Source organism: Lepidochelys kempii, chromosome 7 (genome assembly GCF_965140285.1).
Source record: "Lepidochelys kempii isolate rLepKem1 chromosome 7, rLepKem1.hap1, whole genome shotgun sequence".
Lineage (NCBI taxonomy): Eukaryota > Metazoa > Chordata > Testudines > Cheloniidae > Lepidochelys > Lepidochelys kempii.
The window spans coordinates 21649646-21666983 of record NC_136386.1 but is presented as its reverse complement, the minus strand read 5'-3'; the positions used below and the strand labels follow the sequence as shown (position 1 = coordinate 21666983).

The 17338-nt window shown below is 40.5% G+C and overlaps 1 protein-coding gene across 2 annotated transcripts in view; it reads left to right on the top strand.

The window, feature by feature from the left end:
• The window catches only part of TXNRD3 (thioredoxin reductase 3), a 30071-nt gene extending 13124 nt beyond the window's left edge, over positions 1–16947 (top strand). For both annotated transcript variants that reach the window (XM_073351344.2, XM_078853579.1), the window contains 10 exons: positions 261–403; positions 3967–4082; positions 4195–4420; positions 4692–4784; positions 5315–5391; positions 6714–6870; positions 7077–7184; positions 12472–12567; positions 15455–15589; positions 15946–16947. In XM_073351344.2, coding sequence (XP_073207445.1) covers positions 261–403; positions 3967–4082; positions 4195–4420; positions 4692–4784; positions 5315–5391; positions 6714–6870; positions 7077–7184; positions 12472–12567; positions 15455–15589; positions 15946–16008 — 1214 coding nt within the window. In that variant the 3' untranslated portion in view covers positions 16009–16947. The remainder of the gene's footprint in view (positions 1–260; positions 404–3966; positions 4083–4194; positions 4421–4691; positions 4785–5314; positions 5392–6713; positions 6871–7076; positions 7185–12471; positions 12568–15454; positions 15590–15945) is intronic.
• Positions 16948–17338: the final 391 nt, after the last annotated feature.

Below are 17338 nucleotides of genomic sequence, written 5' to 3'. Positions count from 1 at the left end.
GCCATTTTTTATGTCTGATGGATATGAAGTATCCCTAGAAAAACTTTAATATGTTACTTATTACATGAAATGTGTATGTGTATTCTACTTGGGCTTGCTAATTTAGTGAGGCATTGCTTAACCTATAGTATTGCCATAATTTGAGTTATGACTAATTAGCAACTATTTTTACAATTTACTGTAAGCCTCTGACGTTCATGAAGTTAGTGTGTTTATACTTGTTTCTTTTTAACTGTAAAGCTTTTTGTTTCTATTTTTAGTTAAACACAACTGGGAGACCATGGTAGAAGCAATTCAGAACTACATAGGCTCTTTAAATTGGGGTTACAGGGTGTCCTTGAGAGAGAAGACTGTGACATACCTCAATGCCTATGCAGAATTTATCGAACCACACAAAATAAAGGTAGCTGCTGCATGTTTAGCTTTGGCTTATTTTCTCTGACCTGTTAAGAATCACTCCCCATATGTCCTAAAACTACTCTTTAGTTGAAACCTAGTATGTAAAAGGTTTCAGCTTAATACAGTAACTCCTCACTTAACGTTGTAGTTATATTCCTGAAAAATGTGACTTTAAGTGAAACTATGTTAAGCGAATCCAATTTCCCCATAAGAATTAATGTAAATGTGCCAGAGGGGAAGATGTTAAGTTGCAGTGGGGAAAAAAAATTGACAGACAAAAGGCATTATATACATTTTAAACAAGCAATTTAATACAGCTATAAGTTTTTTAAACAATTTTAAACTAAGGGTTTTCATAGTTTTCTTGGTGCTACTGGTACTGCTAGGCACTCCACTATCACTTGCTGGACGTTTTTGACTCGTGATGCATGCACGCACGTCCGGAGGAACATGTGCTACTCCTCACTCCCTTCAGCCTGGAGTGGCCAGGGTCATGCAACATCAGGCAACTATTGCAAGAGAGAATTTGGAAAACCGTGTCATTTCTCCATGGTAATTTTGCTCCCCTTCTGGAAGCCCTGTGGGTTTAGGCTAGGACTAGTTATGGAGGCTCTTACTTTCACAGGAGCCCTGCTGGAGGACCAAAGGCCTCTCTTCCAGGGTGCCCTGGAAAAATGGCCCTGCTGTATCTCCCCTAGTAACCATGCACTCAGGATCCGGGCAGCATTGCAGCCAATGTAGTAAGAGGAGGAAAATTAACACTTGCTGCAGGGCTGTGCCCCTCTCTGCTGTGTGCATGCAGGGGTAGAGACATGCAGCTGGCATTAAAGTGAATGGCAAAGCTCCTGTGTATTTCACATGCTTTCATGGAAGCAGGGCCAGGTTCTGTGCATCTCTACGCCACTTCTCCCCCTTGCTACAGCGAAGCAGGCGCTGGAATGCTATTCCTGTAACTTGCTTTGGGCAGGCTGCTGCCCCCTGTGTTCTTACCTCCCTCCAGCAAAGAGGAGGGAGCAGATAAAACATTATTTATTGTGTAGTAAGGCAGGGCCTCTGCTGTGCACCACCCGCAGCGGCTTTGCAGGCAGCTGGTGGCCTCGCAAGCACTTGGTGTAGAGCCCTATTCCCAAGCCGGGCCGTTGGGCCTTAAAGCAACAGTGAATCACTGGCAGGGGGAGTAGTTGCATGCGCTGTGCGTTTACAGCAGTACAGTACTATAGTTGGGAGGTGCCCATGTCTTACTCTACACAGGCACAGCCCACTGGCACTGGAGATGAGGCAGACAAGGACGCTGAAGATACTGTAGGCTAGGAGAAGCACATTGCACAGCAGTGGCGGCAGCTTCCCCTACTCTGCAAGCACCAGGGGCTGGGGGCTCAACCCTCAGCCCACCCGCTCCACCCCTTCCTCCAAGCCCCCACACTTGACCCGCCTCTTCTCTCTCTCCCTCCCCGCTTCCCCCACCTCTTCCCCCTTTACTTCGCAGGCAGGCTACGGTCCTTCTTCCCAGGGCAATCAATCAGCTGGCTTGCTGTGTTTAGGAGGGAGGAGCGAGGACTTCCTCCCCTCCCCCCCAGGGTAATCAGCTGGTTTGCGTGTTCAGGAGGGAGGGGGGAGCTTGTGCGCTGAGCCCTCTCTCCTTCTCTTCCCCCCCCCCCCCCCAAAATGCTGCAAGCCAGCTGATTGCCCCTGGCAGGAGGGGGAAGGTGCTGATCCGTGGGGTCTGCCGGTGGGTGGGAGGCGTTGGTGGGGGGAGGGGGGAAGAGCGTAGGGAGGCCACCAGTTGTGGAGAAAGCAGGCAGACAAACAACAGAATAGTGGAGCATTGCACAACTTTAAATGAGCATGTTCCCTAATTGATCAGCAACAAAACAACATTAACCGGGATGACTTTAAGTGAGGAGTTATTGTATGATACTTTACTTATCTCACTTAAAGAATTAAAATTAGAGGAATAATTTACTGATTTAAGTAGATTTATACTCCAGTAACCACTGTCATAATACTTGCATACTAATACCAGTTATGTAGAAGTAATGTGGGGATCTGCAAATAGAGAATCTTGCATAAGTAGAGAGGTAGAGCTTGAGTATGTAACAACTGTGTGACTTGATTCCAAAATTTTAAATGAAAAGCTATGAAACATAACTCTTAAATTGCCTTAATGTTTATAGATAATTGGTGTTAACTTAAATCTATAGCATGTAAGAATCAGGAGTTTACTGTATCTTTTATTCAAAATCCCTGGATAGTTGATTCAAGTTAAAACTTACTTTCTTCTTGTAACTTGCCTCTTGCCTCATAACGTCACTGAAAATTGGATCTTAATCTCAGTGAGTAACTATGAATAATACTGCATACTGAGCCAAGAAAACATTAAAATTAGTTTGGAAGAGGAGTGTTAATTTTAGAAAACACACAAATGGCCTACCGATCAGAAACATAAAGAGCCATATCCAAAACCTTGCTTGTTCCTCAAGTTCAGATCCCTTCCATGATATTATGGAGTTGGAATAGTATTCTGTGTATTGGCATAGGAATGAAGCCACAAGACAAGTATATACTTAATTTGTACTGCACAGCGGGTATTATAGCTGACTATCAGATTGGACCAGGGTTTACCCAGGTTAGGGATGCAGCAATGAATAAAATTTTACATCATGTAGGTTCACTGGATACAGCTGCTTGACCCTGATGTAGTTAGTTTGATTTAGTCACACAATTTAAATCCAGGTTACACTGAATGAGGAGTAAAACTAGTTGGCTTATTTTTTACCAATGTTATAGAAGAAATTCAATTTGCAGCTGTTCATTTAATATAAGTTTGGTACTGAGCTGGGCCATCAATACAGGAAAGTAGAGCAGACTTTTTTTAAGCTGCTACATGCAAGAGGACAAATCTGACCTTCCTTTTCGCCCAGGTTTGACTTGTAGTTTCTCAAACCCCTTTCAAAAAGAGGCATTTAGCAATATGAAGTCCCAAAGACTGACTGTCTTTGAAGTTGAGGGAAACTTAAACCATCCTTTGTTTTCTTCTCAACTGCGGTATCAGCCTGTCTTAAAGCACTTTTCTAGTCTACTCCTACACAAGCCTCAAAATTACTTGGATAACCATCTGTTTTGCTGCTAGCATCAACATCGAACTCTTATTTCAAGTTCTTTAAGAAACTTTCAGTCTAAGTTATTAGCTTAAACCTTCTGAGCCCTGCCCAAGTCAGCTGATCACTGTTGTTCAATGCAGCTAGTGTGGGGAGTGTAGTCTAGTGTATTTTCCCAATGTAAACCCATTAACAATGGATGTTACCATATAGTTCAGTAAAAGGATTTCTTAAGAGTATCTCTACAGTATAATGGCTTTTCACTTGGCTCCATCTGTTATCAAGACTCCTTTCTAAATCCTATTGCATTTATCAGCTGCTTGATAAAGTTGAGGCTTTTATTGTTGGCAGTAGGCCTTGTGACTCACAAGTTATTCCTGGCATCTAAGAATACAATAGTTCTGTAATTCTGTTTTTTTGTGTTTGTTTTTGTTTTTTGGTTTGTTTTTGTTTTCCTGTGTATCTCCAGGCAACCACCAGGAAAGGACAGGAAACTTTTCACACAGCACAGACATTTGTCCTAGCAACAGGGGAAAGGCCCCGATATTTGGGTATCCCTGGAGATAAAGAATACTGCATTACTAGGTGAGATGAGATGTTAGTCTCGGTTAATAAGACTTCCCTTCTGTCTACTTTTGCACATGCAAATTGAAACACAGCTGAATTGTAAAATGGTGTTTTCTGCGTTGCTTTTCAGCGATGACCTCTTCTCCCTGCCTTACTGCCCTGGCAAAACTCTAATTGTGGGTGCCTCTTATGTGGCTCTGGAGTGTGCAGGATTTCTTGCTGGCATTGGTTTGGATGTCACAGTTATGGTGCGCTCTATCCTTCTTCGAGGCTTTGACCAAGAAATGGCAGAGAGAGCAGGTGCCTACATGGAAACTCATGGTGTTAAATTCATCAGGAAATTTGTACCTACTCGGGCAAGTACTTTCACTTGTTTCTCTTCTTTCTTGCTAAATAGCCAGCCTGAAAGGAAAGGATTACCCAGAATGCAAGTGTCTTGTGATAAAATGTCTTCCAGAAAAAAAGTTCAGCTCTATAGCAGATAAGCTGAAAATTCTGTATGGCCAAGCTTTTATGTTAAAAGCATTTTATTGCTGAACATTCAGCAAGGTGTGTAGTGTATATGTTGTGTAATAAGGCTCTGCTGGTTAAGGTAACTTGGCTAAGATTATTAATTCTTTCCTACAGATTGAAAGGTTGGAGGAAGGCATGCCTAGAAGACTAAAAGTGGTAGCACAGTCTACTGAGGGACCAGACACTGTTGAAGGAGAATATAATACTGTAAGCAATTTTGTACTACAAATATATCCCTGTTATCAGGCACTAAATGATGCCCACAAATATGTATTTGTATCAAAGTAAAATGCATGTTAATGATCATTAAAACTCTTAAATCATTTGTACTATTTTGAAACAAAGGAAGGGAGGTACAATAAGAAATTCAATAATTCTGGCAACCTGCCAGCGTTGTCAACGTTCCATAGAAAAATAACAAGACTTTGATATTCTGTCCTGTTGCAACTCTATCCACAGAATTGCTGAAACTTTAACTCTGCTACGAGGGGGTTGACTGTTTTGTAGATGGTGTCATATGTTACCAGTTGTCTGTTCTGACTATTATTCTAGTATCAAGGTAATCTTTTTGCTGCTAACTACTGACACCTACACATTTTAAGCAACTTTAGGAAGTGTGGCTTCAGTTGTTCACTTGCTTAGTTTTCATTGAAAAATTGAAACAGAATACTTGGAATAACATTGATAGAAAGGAGTTCTTGATAGCTTCTTTTTTTGTTTTGTTACTTTTTTTGTAGGTTTTGATGGCTATTGGTCGTGATGCCTGTACCAGAAACATTGGTTTAGATAAGATTGGTGTCAAAATCAATGAAAAGTGAGTATCTTAATTTGTCTGGCATGTTCACTTCAGAACTGCTCTCAGCTTCTTAACCCTACCAGTAACTATTGATACTGATTTTTGAAATTCCTGCTTATGATACTTGTCAGTTGAGCATGGAGATTTTCAATAGCTTTTGTCCCAAGAAAGGGAGCATGAGGTGTTATCTTTTTCTAGAAACCACTATTTTTAGTGTGTGTGTGTGTGTGGGCTCCTGTAAAACTGGACTTTGAAGCACATATAAGTGTTGGGTTTTTTTAAATGATAAAACTACAAGCAACTACTTTTACCTCAGTTACTCTGATGTAGTCTGTAATGCTTTTGCTTCACTGACCTATGAGTAAGCTTGGGAAACTTGAATGATATTATCTGGCGAAATTATAAAAATGTGTATGGTTTTTGAGCGTTTTTTAATGTTTCAGTTGTGGGAAATTACAGGGTGTTAGACAGTGGGGTGTTCGTTTAATGACAAGTTGAGATTCAAAAAGTTACAACTGTTAAAAGATGTTGTCAACATCACATGTTTAAAATATACTGAGTAAACATCCATAAATCAGACTAAGTTCTCAGGCAGCTTTTCTTACTTTGCCTGTCTAAACTTTTCTAATTGTCAATAGAAATATTTTTTCATCCATATGTGTGTACAGTTGAATTACGGTTTACCAGCATTTACTGATTAACAATCTTAGCCTGTGTATGAGAGATTTAGCAGGAATACATCCACTAAACTGAGGCTTTACACTTGCATTTCTTAGAGAGGGCCCTTAAAATGCTAAAATAGTTTAATAACCTGCTTGTGTAAGGCTGACTCATGTTTCATTTTTCTGATTGATTGAACCTCATTAAATTCACTTTTCTGGTTTAACCAGATTTAAGTTAGCATTATGAACAAAGCAACAGTGCCCATTGACTGAATAGTTCTTAATACTTCCCTTGTCATCTGTGCTGATAGATTAGACTTTTGCTTAGGAGGGAGATGTCTATTACTTCAGCAAGCTATATAATAATCAAATAGAAGGACAGATCCTGATTTCTGTCCAATGTCAGTGGTGGTGTTCATATTTACACTTGTGTGCAGAGGTGAAAATCTGGCCCCTTAGGTACTGACTGTTTGGCATTGTATGGGAGGGAAAAGGCAGTAGTCTGTGGCCCAAGGAGTTTATGTTCTAACTAGAGCTGGCATAAATACTTTCTTTCTTTTCTTAGAGCAGTGCCTGAAAGTATTCTAGTGTCTCTGTGTAGCAGAATAGGTCTTTAACTGAATTGAGAAAGTAAGGTCAGAGTACTGATCTACACTTTGTTGGGCTTTTTTCCAAAAGGAATGGAAAAATACCTGTAAATGACGAGGAACAAACCAGTGTGCATCATGTCTATGCTATTGGAGATATCTTGGATGGAAAACTTGAACTTACCCCAGTTGCAATTCAGGCAGGCAAGCTTCTAGCTCGCAGACTTTTTGGGGGTAGCTTTATAAAGGTAAGATCATATTCTGTGGAAAATATGAACTTCACTTTCACCATGGTATTTACCTCAAGAGATTAGCAGGTGCTGGTTGAGAGTCTTGGGTCTTGTGCTACTATGACAATGATTTGGTGGTGCAGCTTGTTCACTTTTTTTAAAATGTCTCTACATAGGCATATGAATATGTAAATATAAAGAAAACTGAATTCTTTTAATTTTAGTGTGACTATGTCAATGTACCAACTACAGTGTTTACTCCTTTGGAGTATGGCTGTTGTGGATTACCTGAAGAGAGAGCCATTGAAGAATATGGAAAGGAAAACGTAGAGGTGAGAAGCTGAAGTCTTCATTTCATAGCTGCCTGTTTAAATGTGCTATTGTACCTTCTCAAGAAGCTACTGGTCTAAATGAACATTACAAGTATTGAGGAGATCCCTATTTAAACACTTTGGTGTAATCTTACAGCATTAGTCAAGTATTTTCTTTGACAGCTGACAATTTCTAAAGCTTGTCTCTCACCAACAGAAGTTGGGCTGATTCAAAGATTTTTCTCAGACACCTGGTGTCTGAAAAATCCAGAAGCATTTAACTTTAGGGATATAGTTCCATGTGGCTCTTGGAGTTCTGGGAAATCCAAATTGGATGAGGGAAGGTAATTTCACTTCACTGGAACAGCGCTGTAAAATTCTTTGAACCAGTACTCCAAAAAGTTATTCATCCCCTTGTGTGCCACAAGCCTTTGCATGTTCATTTTAGGTGATGAGGTCCTAAGTCGTCCCCTATTTTCTGTTTTTTGTTCACTCTTATTTGCCCTGTTCCTTTGTAAACTGTTTCACTTTTCCTCCCTGGCCAATTCTTGGGCTGCTGGCATGGGCTTTAGACTCTGATTTAATCTTCATTCCAGTTCCTTATGTCTCCCTCCTCCTAGTAAGGTTTTCACAAATGTATTTGCAATAGAATTGTTTTTGTAGACTCAAATCTGGAATTCATGCTTGTAGTGCCAAATGTTTCCCTCTGATCTATAGAATCATAGAACTGAAGGGGACCTCGAGAGGTCATCTAGTCCAGTCCCCTGCACTCATGGCAGGGCTGATTTATCTAGACCATTCCTGACAGGTATTTGTCTAATCTGCTCTTAAATCTCCAATGATGGAGATTCCACAACCTCCCTAGGCAATTTATTCCAGTGTTTAACCACCCTGATAGTTAAGTTTTTCCTACTGTCCAACCTAAACCTCCCTTCTTGCAATTTAAGCCCATTGCTTCTTGTCCTATCCTCAGAGGTTAAGAAAAACAATTTTTCTTCCTCCTCCTTGTTAGTCTTTTTACATACTTGAAAACTGTTTTCATGTCCCCTCAGTCTTCTCTTTTCCAGATTAAACAACCCCAATTTTTTTTCAATCTTCCTTCATAGGTCATGTTTTCTAGACCTTTAATCATTGTTGCTGCTCGTCCCGGGACTCCCTCCAATTTGTCCATATCCTTTCTGAAGTGTGGTGCCCAGAACTGGACACAATACTCCAGCTGAGGCCTTAGTAGAGTGGAAGAATCACTTACAACACTCCTGCTAATACATCCCAGAATGTTTTTTTACTTTTTTTGCAACAGCCTTACACTGACTCATATTTAGCTTGTGGTCCACTATTACGCCCCAGATCTCTCTCCACAGTACTCCTTCCTAGGCAGTCATTTCCCATTTTGTAAGTGTGCAACTGATTTTGTTTCTTCCTAAGTGCAGTACTTTGCATTTGTTCTTATTGAATTTCATCCTATTTACCTCAGACCACTTCTCCAGTTTGTCCAGATCATTTTGAATTTTAATCCTATCCTCCAAAGCATTTGCAACCCCTCCCAGCTTGGTATTATCTACAAACTTGATAAGTGTACTCTGTATGCCATTATCTAAATCATTGATGATGAAGATACTGAACAGAACCAGACCCAGAACTGATCCCTGTAGGACCCCACTCGTTATACCCTTCCAGCATGACTCAGCCACTGATAACTACTCTCTCTGGTAGTGGTTTTCCAACCAGTTTTGCACCCACCTTATACTCTCTATTTGGAGCTGCTATGTGGCACTCTGTTTTTACTAGTTTCTGTTTTATAATTCAGCACTAACTTGGAAGTTACTATAATTTTAGTGCCAGCTGACTGAAATACTTAGGATGCTGCATATGCAATTCAAATTGTATGTGTGTGAGAGGGAGAGCTCTAAAGGACGGTGGCAAGCCCAGGATCTACTTGATGGGGGCTGTGAGGGCATACATGGTAATAAGACCAGAGAGGGATGGGCCCCTCTTTATTCACACTGAAGGGAGTGCCCTCACAACATACCAGTTTGTTACAGTTTTAAGATGGGGACTGGTGAGGTTGGGGCTCCCAGCACATGAATTTGGTTCCCACTCACTTGGGATCACGGCGGCAGCAACAGCCTCAGCCCAGTTGGTCTGGGGGCTAGTGCAATTCAGGCAATGGTGCATTGGCATTCTGAAGTATACAAAACATATCTGAGATCCCAGGTAGGGAATCAGTATTAATTTTTCCATTATTGTTCTCCTCCTCTTTCCTCTTTCTCTTTTCTCTCTCTCCCTTCCCCCCTCCGCTCCCCCCCCCCCCCCGAAAAAAGAAGGGAAAAAAAGATAAGTCCCAGGCAGTCTGCGAAGAGCTACAAAATCTCTCAAAACTGGGTGACTGGACAACAAAATGGCAGATGAAATTCAGAGTTGACAAATGCAAAGTAATATATGTTGGAAAACATAATCCCAACTGTACATAGAAAATGTAATCTAAATTAGCTATTACAACTCAAGATCTTGAAGTCATTGTGGATAGTTCTCTGAAAACTCAATGTGCAGCGGCAGTCAAAAAAGCAAACAGAATGTAGGGAATCCTTAAAGGGATAGATAATAAGACAGAAAATATCATATTGCCTCTATATAAATCCATCGTATGCCCACATCTTGAATATTACATGCAGATGTGGTCGCCCCATCTCAAAACTGATATATTAGAAAAGGTTCAGAAAAGAACAAAAAAATTATTAGGGGCATGGAACAGCTTCCATATTAGAGATTAATAAAACTGGACTCTTCAGCTTGGAAAAGAGACGACTAAGGGGGGGATATGATTTGAGGTCTATTAAAATCATGACTAGTGTGGAGAAAGTAAATAAGTGTTTACTCCTCATAACACAAGAATTAGGGATCACCAAATGAAATCAAAACAAAAGGAAGTATTTCTTCACACAACACACAGTCAACCTGTGGAACTCTTTGCCAGAGGATGTTGTGAAGGCCAAAACTATAACAGGGTTCAAAAACGTAGTAGATAAGTTCATGGAGGATAGGTCCATCAATGGCTGTTAGCCAGGATGAGCAGGGATGGTGTCCCTAGTCTGTTTGCCAGAAGCTGGAAATGAGTGACAGGGAATGGATCACTTGATTACCTGTTCTGCTCTGTTCATTCCCTCTAGGGCACCTGGCATTGACCACTGTCGAAAGATAGGATATTGGGCTAGATGGACCATTGGTCTGACCCATTATGGCTGTTCTTAAGTAAAATACAGTATTTTAATTGCATATGCGGCAACCAGAGCATCTTAGGCAGCTGGCACCAAACAGAAACTATTGAAGATACACTTACAAAACACCAAAACAAAACTTATAACTGTTTTTAATTGGAATGCTAAACAAAGCATCGCAATGGCCAAGCTTATACTTTTTTTATTACTCTTAAACTATGTTAAGAATATCAAGGTTTCACAGTCAAGTGTTCAAAAGTTAGAAAATGCCAGAATTAGTTACCTGTGCAACCATAATTCAGCTCCTTTATCATGTATATGCATGAAGTCTTGAAGTACATGATCATGTACTTTTTCCACACAATCCCAGTCTTATTCAGTGGATAGAGTGGATGGTTGTGGAGCTGAATAAGGGTTATGTAGTGAAAGACTAGTCTGTAAGATCCCTGCCTCATTGGTGGCAACAGTTGGAATGTGTATAGTGAGTGAGATGGGAGTGCTGAAAAAAGGACTATACCACTGATCTCATAGGCATGTTGTGAAAATAAACTCAATGTGTGTGAAGCACTCACTGTGGTGATGAGCACCATAGAAAAACTTATGAGGAAATGTAATAATTCAATCTTCAGAATAAGGTTTGACCAATGTGTAGTGAATGAGACATAGGGATATGCGTTGAACAATGAAGATCAAATATTTGATGGATGCTCATTAAGTGAGCAATAGCCATTACTGCATAGAATAAGCAGGAGTTCTGTAGGAAAAATAGTCTTGAATTATATGATCAGACTATCATAATGCATATGCATAAGGGTAGTGAATTTAAAGATACACAGGCAGCCTTTTCTATTCTCTCTTTTTTAAGAGCTTGATTTTGCAACTTCACTGTTCTTCTAAAGTAGTTCTTTTGTAAAATTTCCTATCCTCCTTAAAAGGAAAAACGAAAACTGAAATCCCATCATGTGCGCCAAACCCACATGGTTCAGCAGCAGGATTAGAACGTATAGACCTCTGCCACTTGAGCTAACTGAGTAACTGATAGCAGTATTAGGTTGTAATCATCTGTGGACCAGCACTACAGAGGGGTGGGACACTTTGCCTATGGATTACACAGATCTATACTGATAGAGGAAATAGTGCGACTCTGGGATATTGGGTTCCATTTGAGGCTCTGGAGGGCAGTGTCCTCTAGCAGGCGCCGTCTTCTGCCCTTTCCCTTCCAACCTGTTCTAGTCTTTTTTTTCCCCACCACTGGCTTCTGCTATTAGTCTCGTTGCCCAGTAAATCCAATTGCCTGTCCCAGTTCTTCCACACTACCTGGATCTGTCATTGTCTCTTCTCCCTTCCCTTCCCTTCCCTTCCTCCCCCCCCTCCCCCCCAGCCTCTGGTTGCCCACTCATGTTTTCAGTCTCCACCTCTCCCAGTCCTAGTTTCCCTACACACCCATTGGTTTCCTGTTCTGCCCATCTTTCCTCCCCAGCTCCCAGACCTTTCCTCCTTGCCCAGCCAATTAGTCTCTGCCTCGGTTCTTCCCCATAATGTCATAAGTCCAGCTTTTGTGCCATCTGACTCAGACAGAGGGGACTTCTACACTGCCAGGGTGTCAGCCAGAGGGGATCATTGAGAGCACAGAAGAGACAGACTTCCTGCATCCCTAACACACAGGCCATACTTGCTCTAAAGCATGGGAAACCACTGGTGCTTTCCAAAGACACCCTTGCCCTCAGAAATGGCTGAACTGGTTTAACTGAAATTGTCCCAAAATGTTCAGCCTGAGGCTAACACCCAGCATGGAAAACTCCTGCCCAAATAGTTGGTTATAAGCAACTGGAAAACAGGATGTTTTGGGAAATGTCAGGCAAACTCAATAGGTAATGCTACTAGCCCTACATATAAACTCTTTGATTTGGAAGATGGAGAGTGGATGGAGCACTAAGTCCAGTTAGAAACTGGAGAGTAGTGCCATCAAATATCAATGAGAAATGGGTAGCTAGTAGGTTAGAGGTTTGGTTACAAACTAGGAAGCTTATAAATAGAATATATTAAAATAATTTAAATTTAGTCTTAACACTACTTCCTCTTGATCCTTGCAGGTGTATCACACTTTGTTTTGGCCTCTTGAATGGACAGTACCCAGCAGAGACAACAATACTTGCTATGCAAAGATAATCTGCAATAAACACGACAATGTATGTATTATAAATCTGGAATTTGTCTCCACTCTGAGCATGTGTTAACCTCAGAAGTAAAAGTCTGAGGCTACAGACTCAAGAACATATATTTAGTGATTGACTTGAGGCCAGAGTCTCAGTTTATGGCCAGTTCCAGACACACATTCTATTAATGCAGAATCCAAGTACATTTTATTAAGAACTTAAACATGTTCTTTTGATCCACCAGGTAACATTTGGTTGTGTCTAGCAGATTGAGCAGTTGGTAGTTGGCACCAGATTAATGCCTTATGAAACTTGTCTCAATTTGATAACATTCATTTGGGGGTGGATTGGTATAGTTGTGTTTGGATTTTTCTCTAGAGTGAGTTTTGGGAGGTGGTTGTTCCTTATTTCTGGTACTTCAGAAATTCACCTTTCATTCGGTTCCAGTTAAATGACTTTTCAGAGTAGCAGCCTTGTTAGTCTGTATCCGCAAAAAGAAAAGGAGTACTTGTGGCATCTTAGAGACTAACAAATTTATTTGAGCATAAGCTTTCGTGAGCATCCGATGAAGTGAGCTGTAGCTCACCAAAGCTTATGCTCAAATAAATTTGTTAGTCTCTAAGATGCCACAAGTACTCCTTTTCTTTAAGTGACCTTGTGTTGCATGCATTTTTGCGCCGTGTTTAAACTTGCATATTCTTAAGTCTCTAACTTTCTTAAGGAAGTATACCCCTTTCTGTTCAGTTTCTGCCTCTTTTTGAGGATAGAAAACTTGCTTCTGGTTATAAAATTCTGCACTGTACATTTTTAATAGGAAAAACAGGATTTTGTCATATGCCCAATATGCTTTTAGCTGCAACAATACTTGGTACCTTCTAATACATAACAGACCCAACCCTGAAGACTTTTTTGGAGAAATATAAAATACTCTAGCAGGGAAGATAATTTGGCATAAAAATGACTGGTGGCTGGGAGCAGAAACACTGTTTCTAAATACTATATTGTATCTAGCTATATCAGAGGTGGCCAAACTATGGCCCGCGGGACTGTCCTGCCTGACCCTTGAGCTCCTGGCCAGGGAGGCTAGCCCCCGGCCCCTCCCCTGCTGTCCCCCTGCCACCACACAGGCAGCACAGCTGGCTCCAACTGGGCAGCAGGGCTGCAAGCTGCCGCCGCTCTGAGCAGCATGGTAAGGGTAGGAGGTCCCAGGGGGCAGACAGGGAGCAGGTGGTTGGATAGGGTATGGGAGTCCCAGGGAGCCTGTCGGGGCAGGGCACTCGGGGGCGGGGGGGGGAGTGGATGGGGGCAGGGTCCCGGGGTGGGGGAGCAGTCAGGGGAAAAGGAGTGGGGGGGGGGTTGGAGGTTCTAAGGGGGGCAGGAAGTGGGAGGGGCAGATGAGGGGCAGGGGCCAGGCTGTTGAGGGAGGCACTTTAGTTTACTGTAACATGTTCAACTTTACGGTAGAAACTATATAAAAACACCTGGGAAAGGGAGTACCTAGTGTAAATTTCAGATACCTCTTTTGAAACGCAAAGTAAATGGATGTTCACATACAATTAATATTGTATTATGAGGTATTTGGTATCCTGCCTTAAGTATTGTAGCCAGACTCAGTGTGGCAATAACTGTTAACACTGACACTTCTTCATGGGAAATATACACATTCTACTTTGAAACAATCCTGTTGCTGAGTCATTTATATTTAATAAAATACACAAGGGAAATTCATACAGAATTTTTGTTGCTTAAAGATAACTGCCAGTTTACTATTGCCTACAAGTTATTCTTGTCTGCAACCTCATTTGCCACTGCAGCCAGCGGTGACTTCAGAAACCAGTTAAGTTGATAAACTGAAACGTACAATAGACATGACTCACATCAGTAACAAGAGGGGAAGAAAAATAGCCAAAGTTCTCTAAATAGAACTTTTGCAGGCATCATGAATAGGTATTTAAATTCTGCCTTCGTATAAAGAAACACAGTACTATTTCACACATCAGCAACAATCTGAATGCACTGTATGTCTCTAGAACAGTGGTTCTTAACCTGGGGTGCATGCGGCCCCTGGGGGTGCAAGATGCCCCCTCTGGGGGTGCGAGACATGCCAGATTTTTTTTTTAGAAGGTAAATCATCTAAAACAAAAATTAAGGACACGCACGTAAGTACAACTACTTTGTTTCATCAAACCTATGTATTTATTAATATTATACCTTTTTAACGATTACCATAATATACAAACAAATATATATCTAGGTTTAAAGAACTGACCTACTTCAACGATATTTGGTAAGGGTGCAAGAACATATTTTGAGAACCAAAGGGGTGCAGGCTGCAGTAAAGGTTAACTACTGCTCTAGAATAATGAGCCAGCTGGTACAGAATTAGGCTTTGTCTACATTGGCAAGTGAAAGACAAACCTTTTGTCGGTCAAAGGTGTTAGTAAAACACCCTCCCGAAAGACACAAGTTTTGTCGACAAGTGCCAATGTGAACAGCACTTTGTCAGTAGGAGAGAGCTCTCCTGCCGACAAACAGCAGCTACACTGCGCACCTTTTAGTGGCACAGCTGTAGCAACGCAGCCATGTCGCTAAAAGCTGCATGGTGTAGACATCGTATGTTTCATCTTGAGCTGTATTTCTGAATTACAATGCTTGATTTAGTAATTCTAAAATGCATTCTGGGTATTGCTAATGAATACCCCCCCAGTGGTTAATTTGACTGGAAATGAACTTGAAGCTTTCATTTACTGACTTAACTGATGCTTATAGATGCCTCAGAGCATCTGTGCCAAGTGTACTGTTGACTCCGTTCATTTCGAGACACATCTTCAGTGAACGGGAAGTCGCTCTTCAAATATGAATATGAAACTTCACCAATACAAAACCTATTTTGCTCTGACCTAATTTTCTTTCTTTAAAGAACCGTGTAATAGGATTTCATGTTCTTGGACCCAATGCTGGAGAAATTACCCAAGGTTTTGGTGCAGCAATAAAATGTGGTCTCACGAAAGAATTACTTGATGAAACAATAGGCATACATCCAACATGTGCAGAGGTAAGGGGGATACTTCAACTTTTTCAAACCAAGAGTTAATTAATACTTAATATTGAGGGAAGTTACCCATGTGCAGGAAGAGAATAGACCCAGGGTGACTTAAATCTAAAATGTCATCACATTAAACATTTTTATTTTATATTTTGATGGAAGTCCAATGTTACTTTGGCCTTTTAATATACAAAGCATGACATTTCTTGTAAATAAGTAATTATGCAGTCTGCATCTTGTCTTCCTAGTTAAACATTTGTAGAAACCTAGCTTGTGGTATACTATAAGGGCAACCAACAGCCATTTAGACTACTGCATAAAGCATTAATAAATCCAAAAAGTCATTGTTTTTGTTTTTTTTACAGGTGTTCACTACAATGGAAATTACAAAATCTTCTGGAAAAGATGTCACTCAGGCAGGATGCTGAGGTTAAACCCTGCTGTTTTTATCTTTCTCTTGTCATGTACATTTTTCTCTTTGGATGGCTTAAGAAGTGTGAAATACACTTGAGTAAAATAAATGAAAGCAGCAGTTGCATCAAACCTATTACAACTAGAAATGATGCATTTCTTAAGCTTCCTCAGTAGATAATGTTGGCAATGGAAAGAATACAACAGCAGGGAAAACGCAAACTATAAATCCTGACTTGCTTGGAAGTGGCACATGAGTGCTTTTTTGAAGTTTTGGCTCAGAGCCCCATTCTGAGGTGAGCTACAACTGATGACTTACCTTGCAAACTTAGGAAACTTCTTTGTATGGTCAAAAAACTGAGCTTCCTTCTGAAGGAGCTTTTGAGTTGCATAATTAATTTAAAGTTAACTCATTGGGTTCCAGTGTTTTTTGTATGAATGCTTTAGATATAAGAATGACTGTATAATTGTATTACTCTTGCCAGCAGCTCATTTTACAATTCATGTTGGGTCACTTTTTTGTGTTTGCAGTGACTAACATGGATTTTAATGCTGTTCTTGACTTAGTTTTAAAAAAAGTTCATAAATCAAATACAGATGCTAGGCAGTGCAGCTAATGCACTCGCATTTAACCTCTAAAGACCTGGCTCAAGTACCAAATAAGTTACAGGTGAGAGAATTTTGTGATCTTTTCTTACTTCATAGTTGCTTTGCTACCATAACTAGTAATATCTTCCTGAAGCACAGGATTTTAATAGTAGGAATCTTGTGGGTCAGAGCTGAAGTATATTGAAAAAGCTCCTAAAACTTGTTGGTTGTCCTTGCAATCTGTGAGCCTAATCAGTGCTGACAGTGTCAAGTTTAGTTTCCACACCAATGTGTAAAATATTACATCATGTAAAAGTAATCTAACCTACAGTTCTGGTCTATCTAATAAAATTGGAGTCTCGATTATGGTCTTCTCTCCCTGTGTTATCTGTTCCATTAATACAGTAGCTAGAGAAATGGCTACACCACTAGGCACTAGAATCCACTTTATGGACTTTAATGAACAACTTACTACTACTTTAAATTATATTTTGCAGCAGAGAACAGTGACTCGTGCTATCATGCCCTGTGTAGTTCCTGTATAGTCAGCAGCTTGAAACCGTTCCCCCTTGTTCTCATGTTAATTTGGGGAAGTGTGTGCTTGAATTTGGTGCTTCAGTTTTGTCCAAATATGTTTTGAAAGACTATTTTGAACACTGTCTTATATAGTTTTTAACTGTTTAATCTATGGTGTATCATGACATTTAAAGTTCAATAAATGAACAATTGCATATGATATGTCAAATACTTTGATCAAGA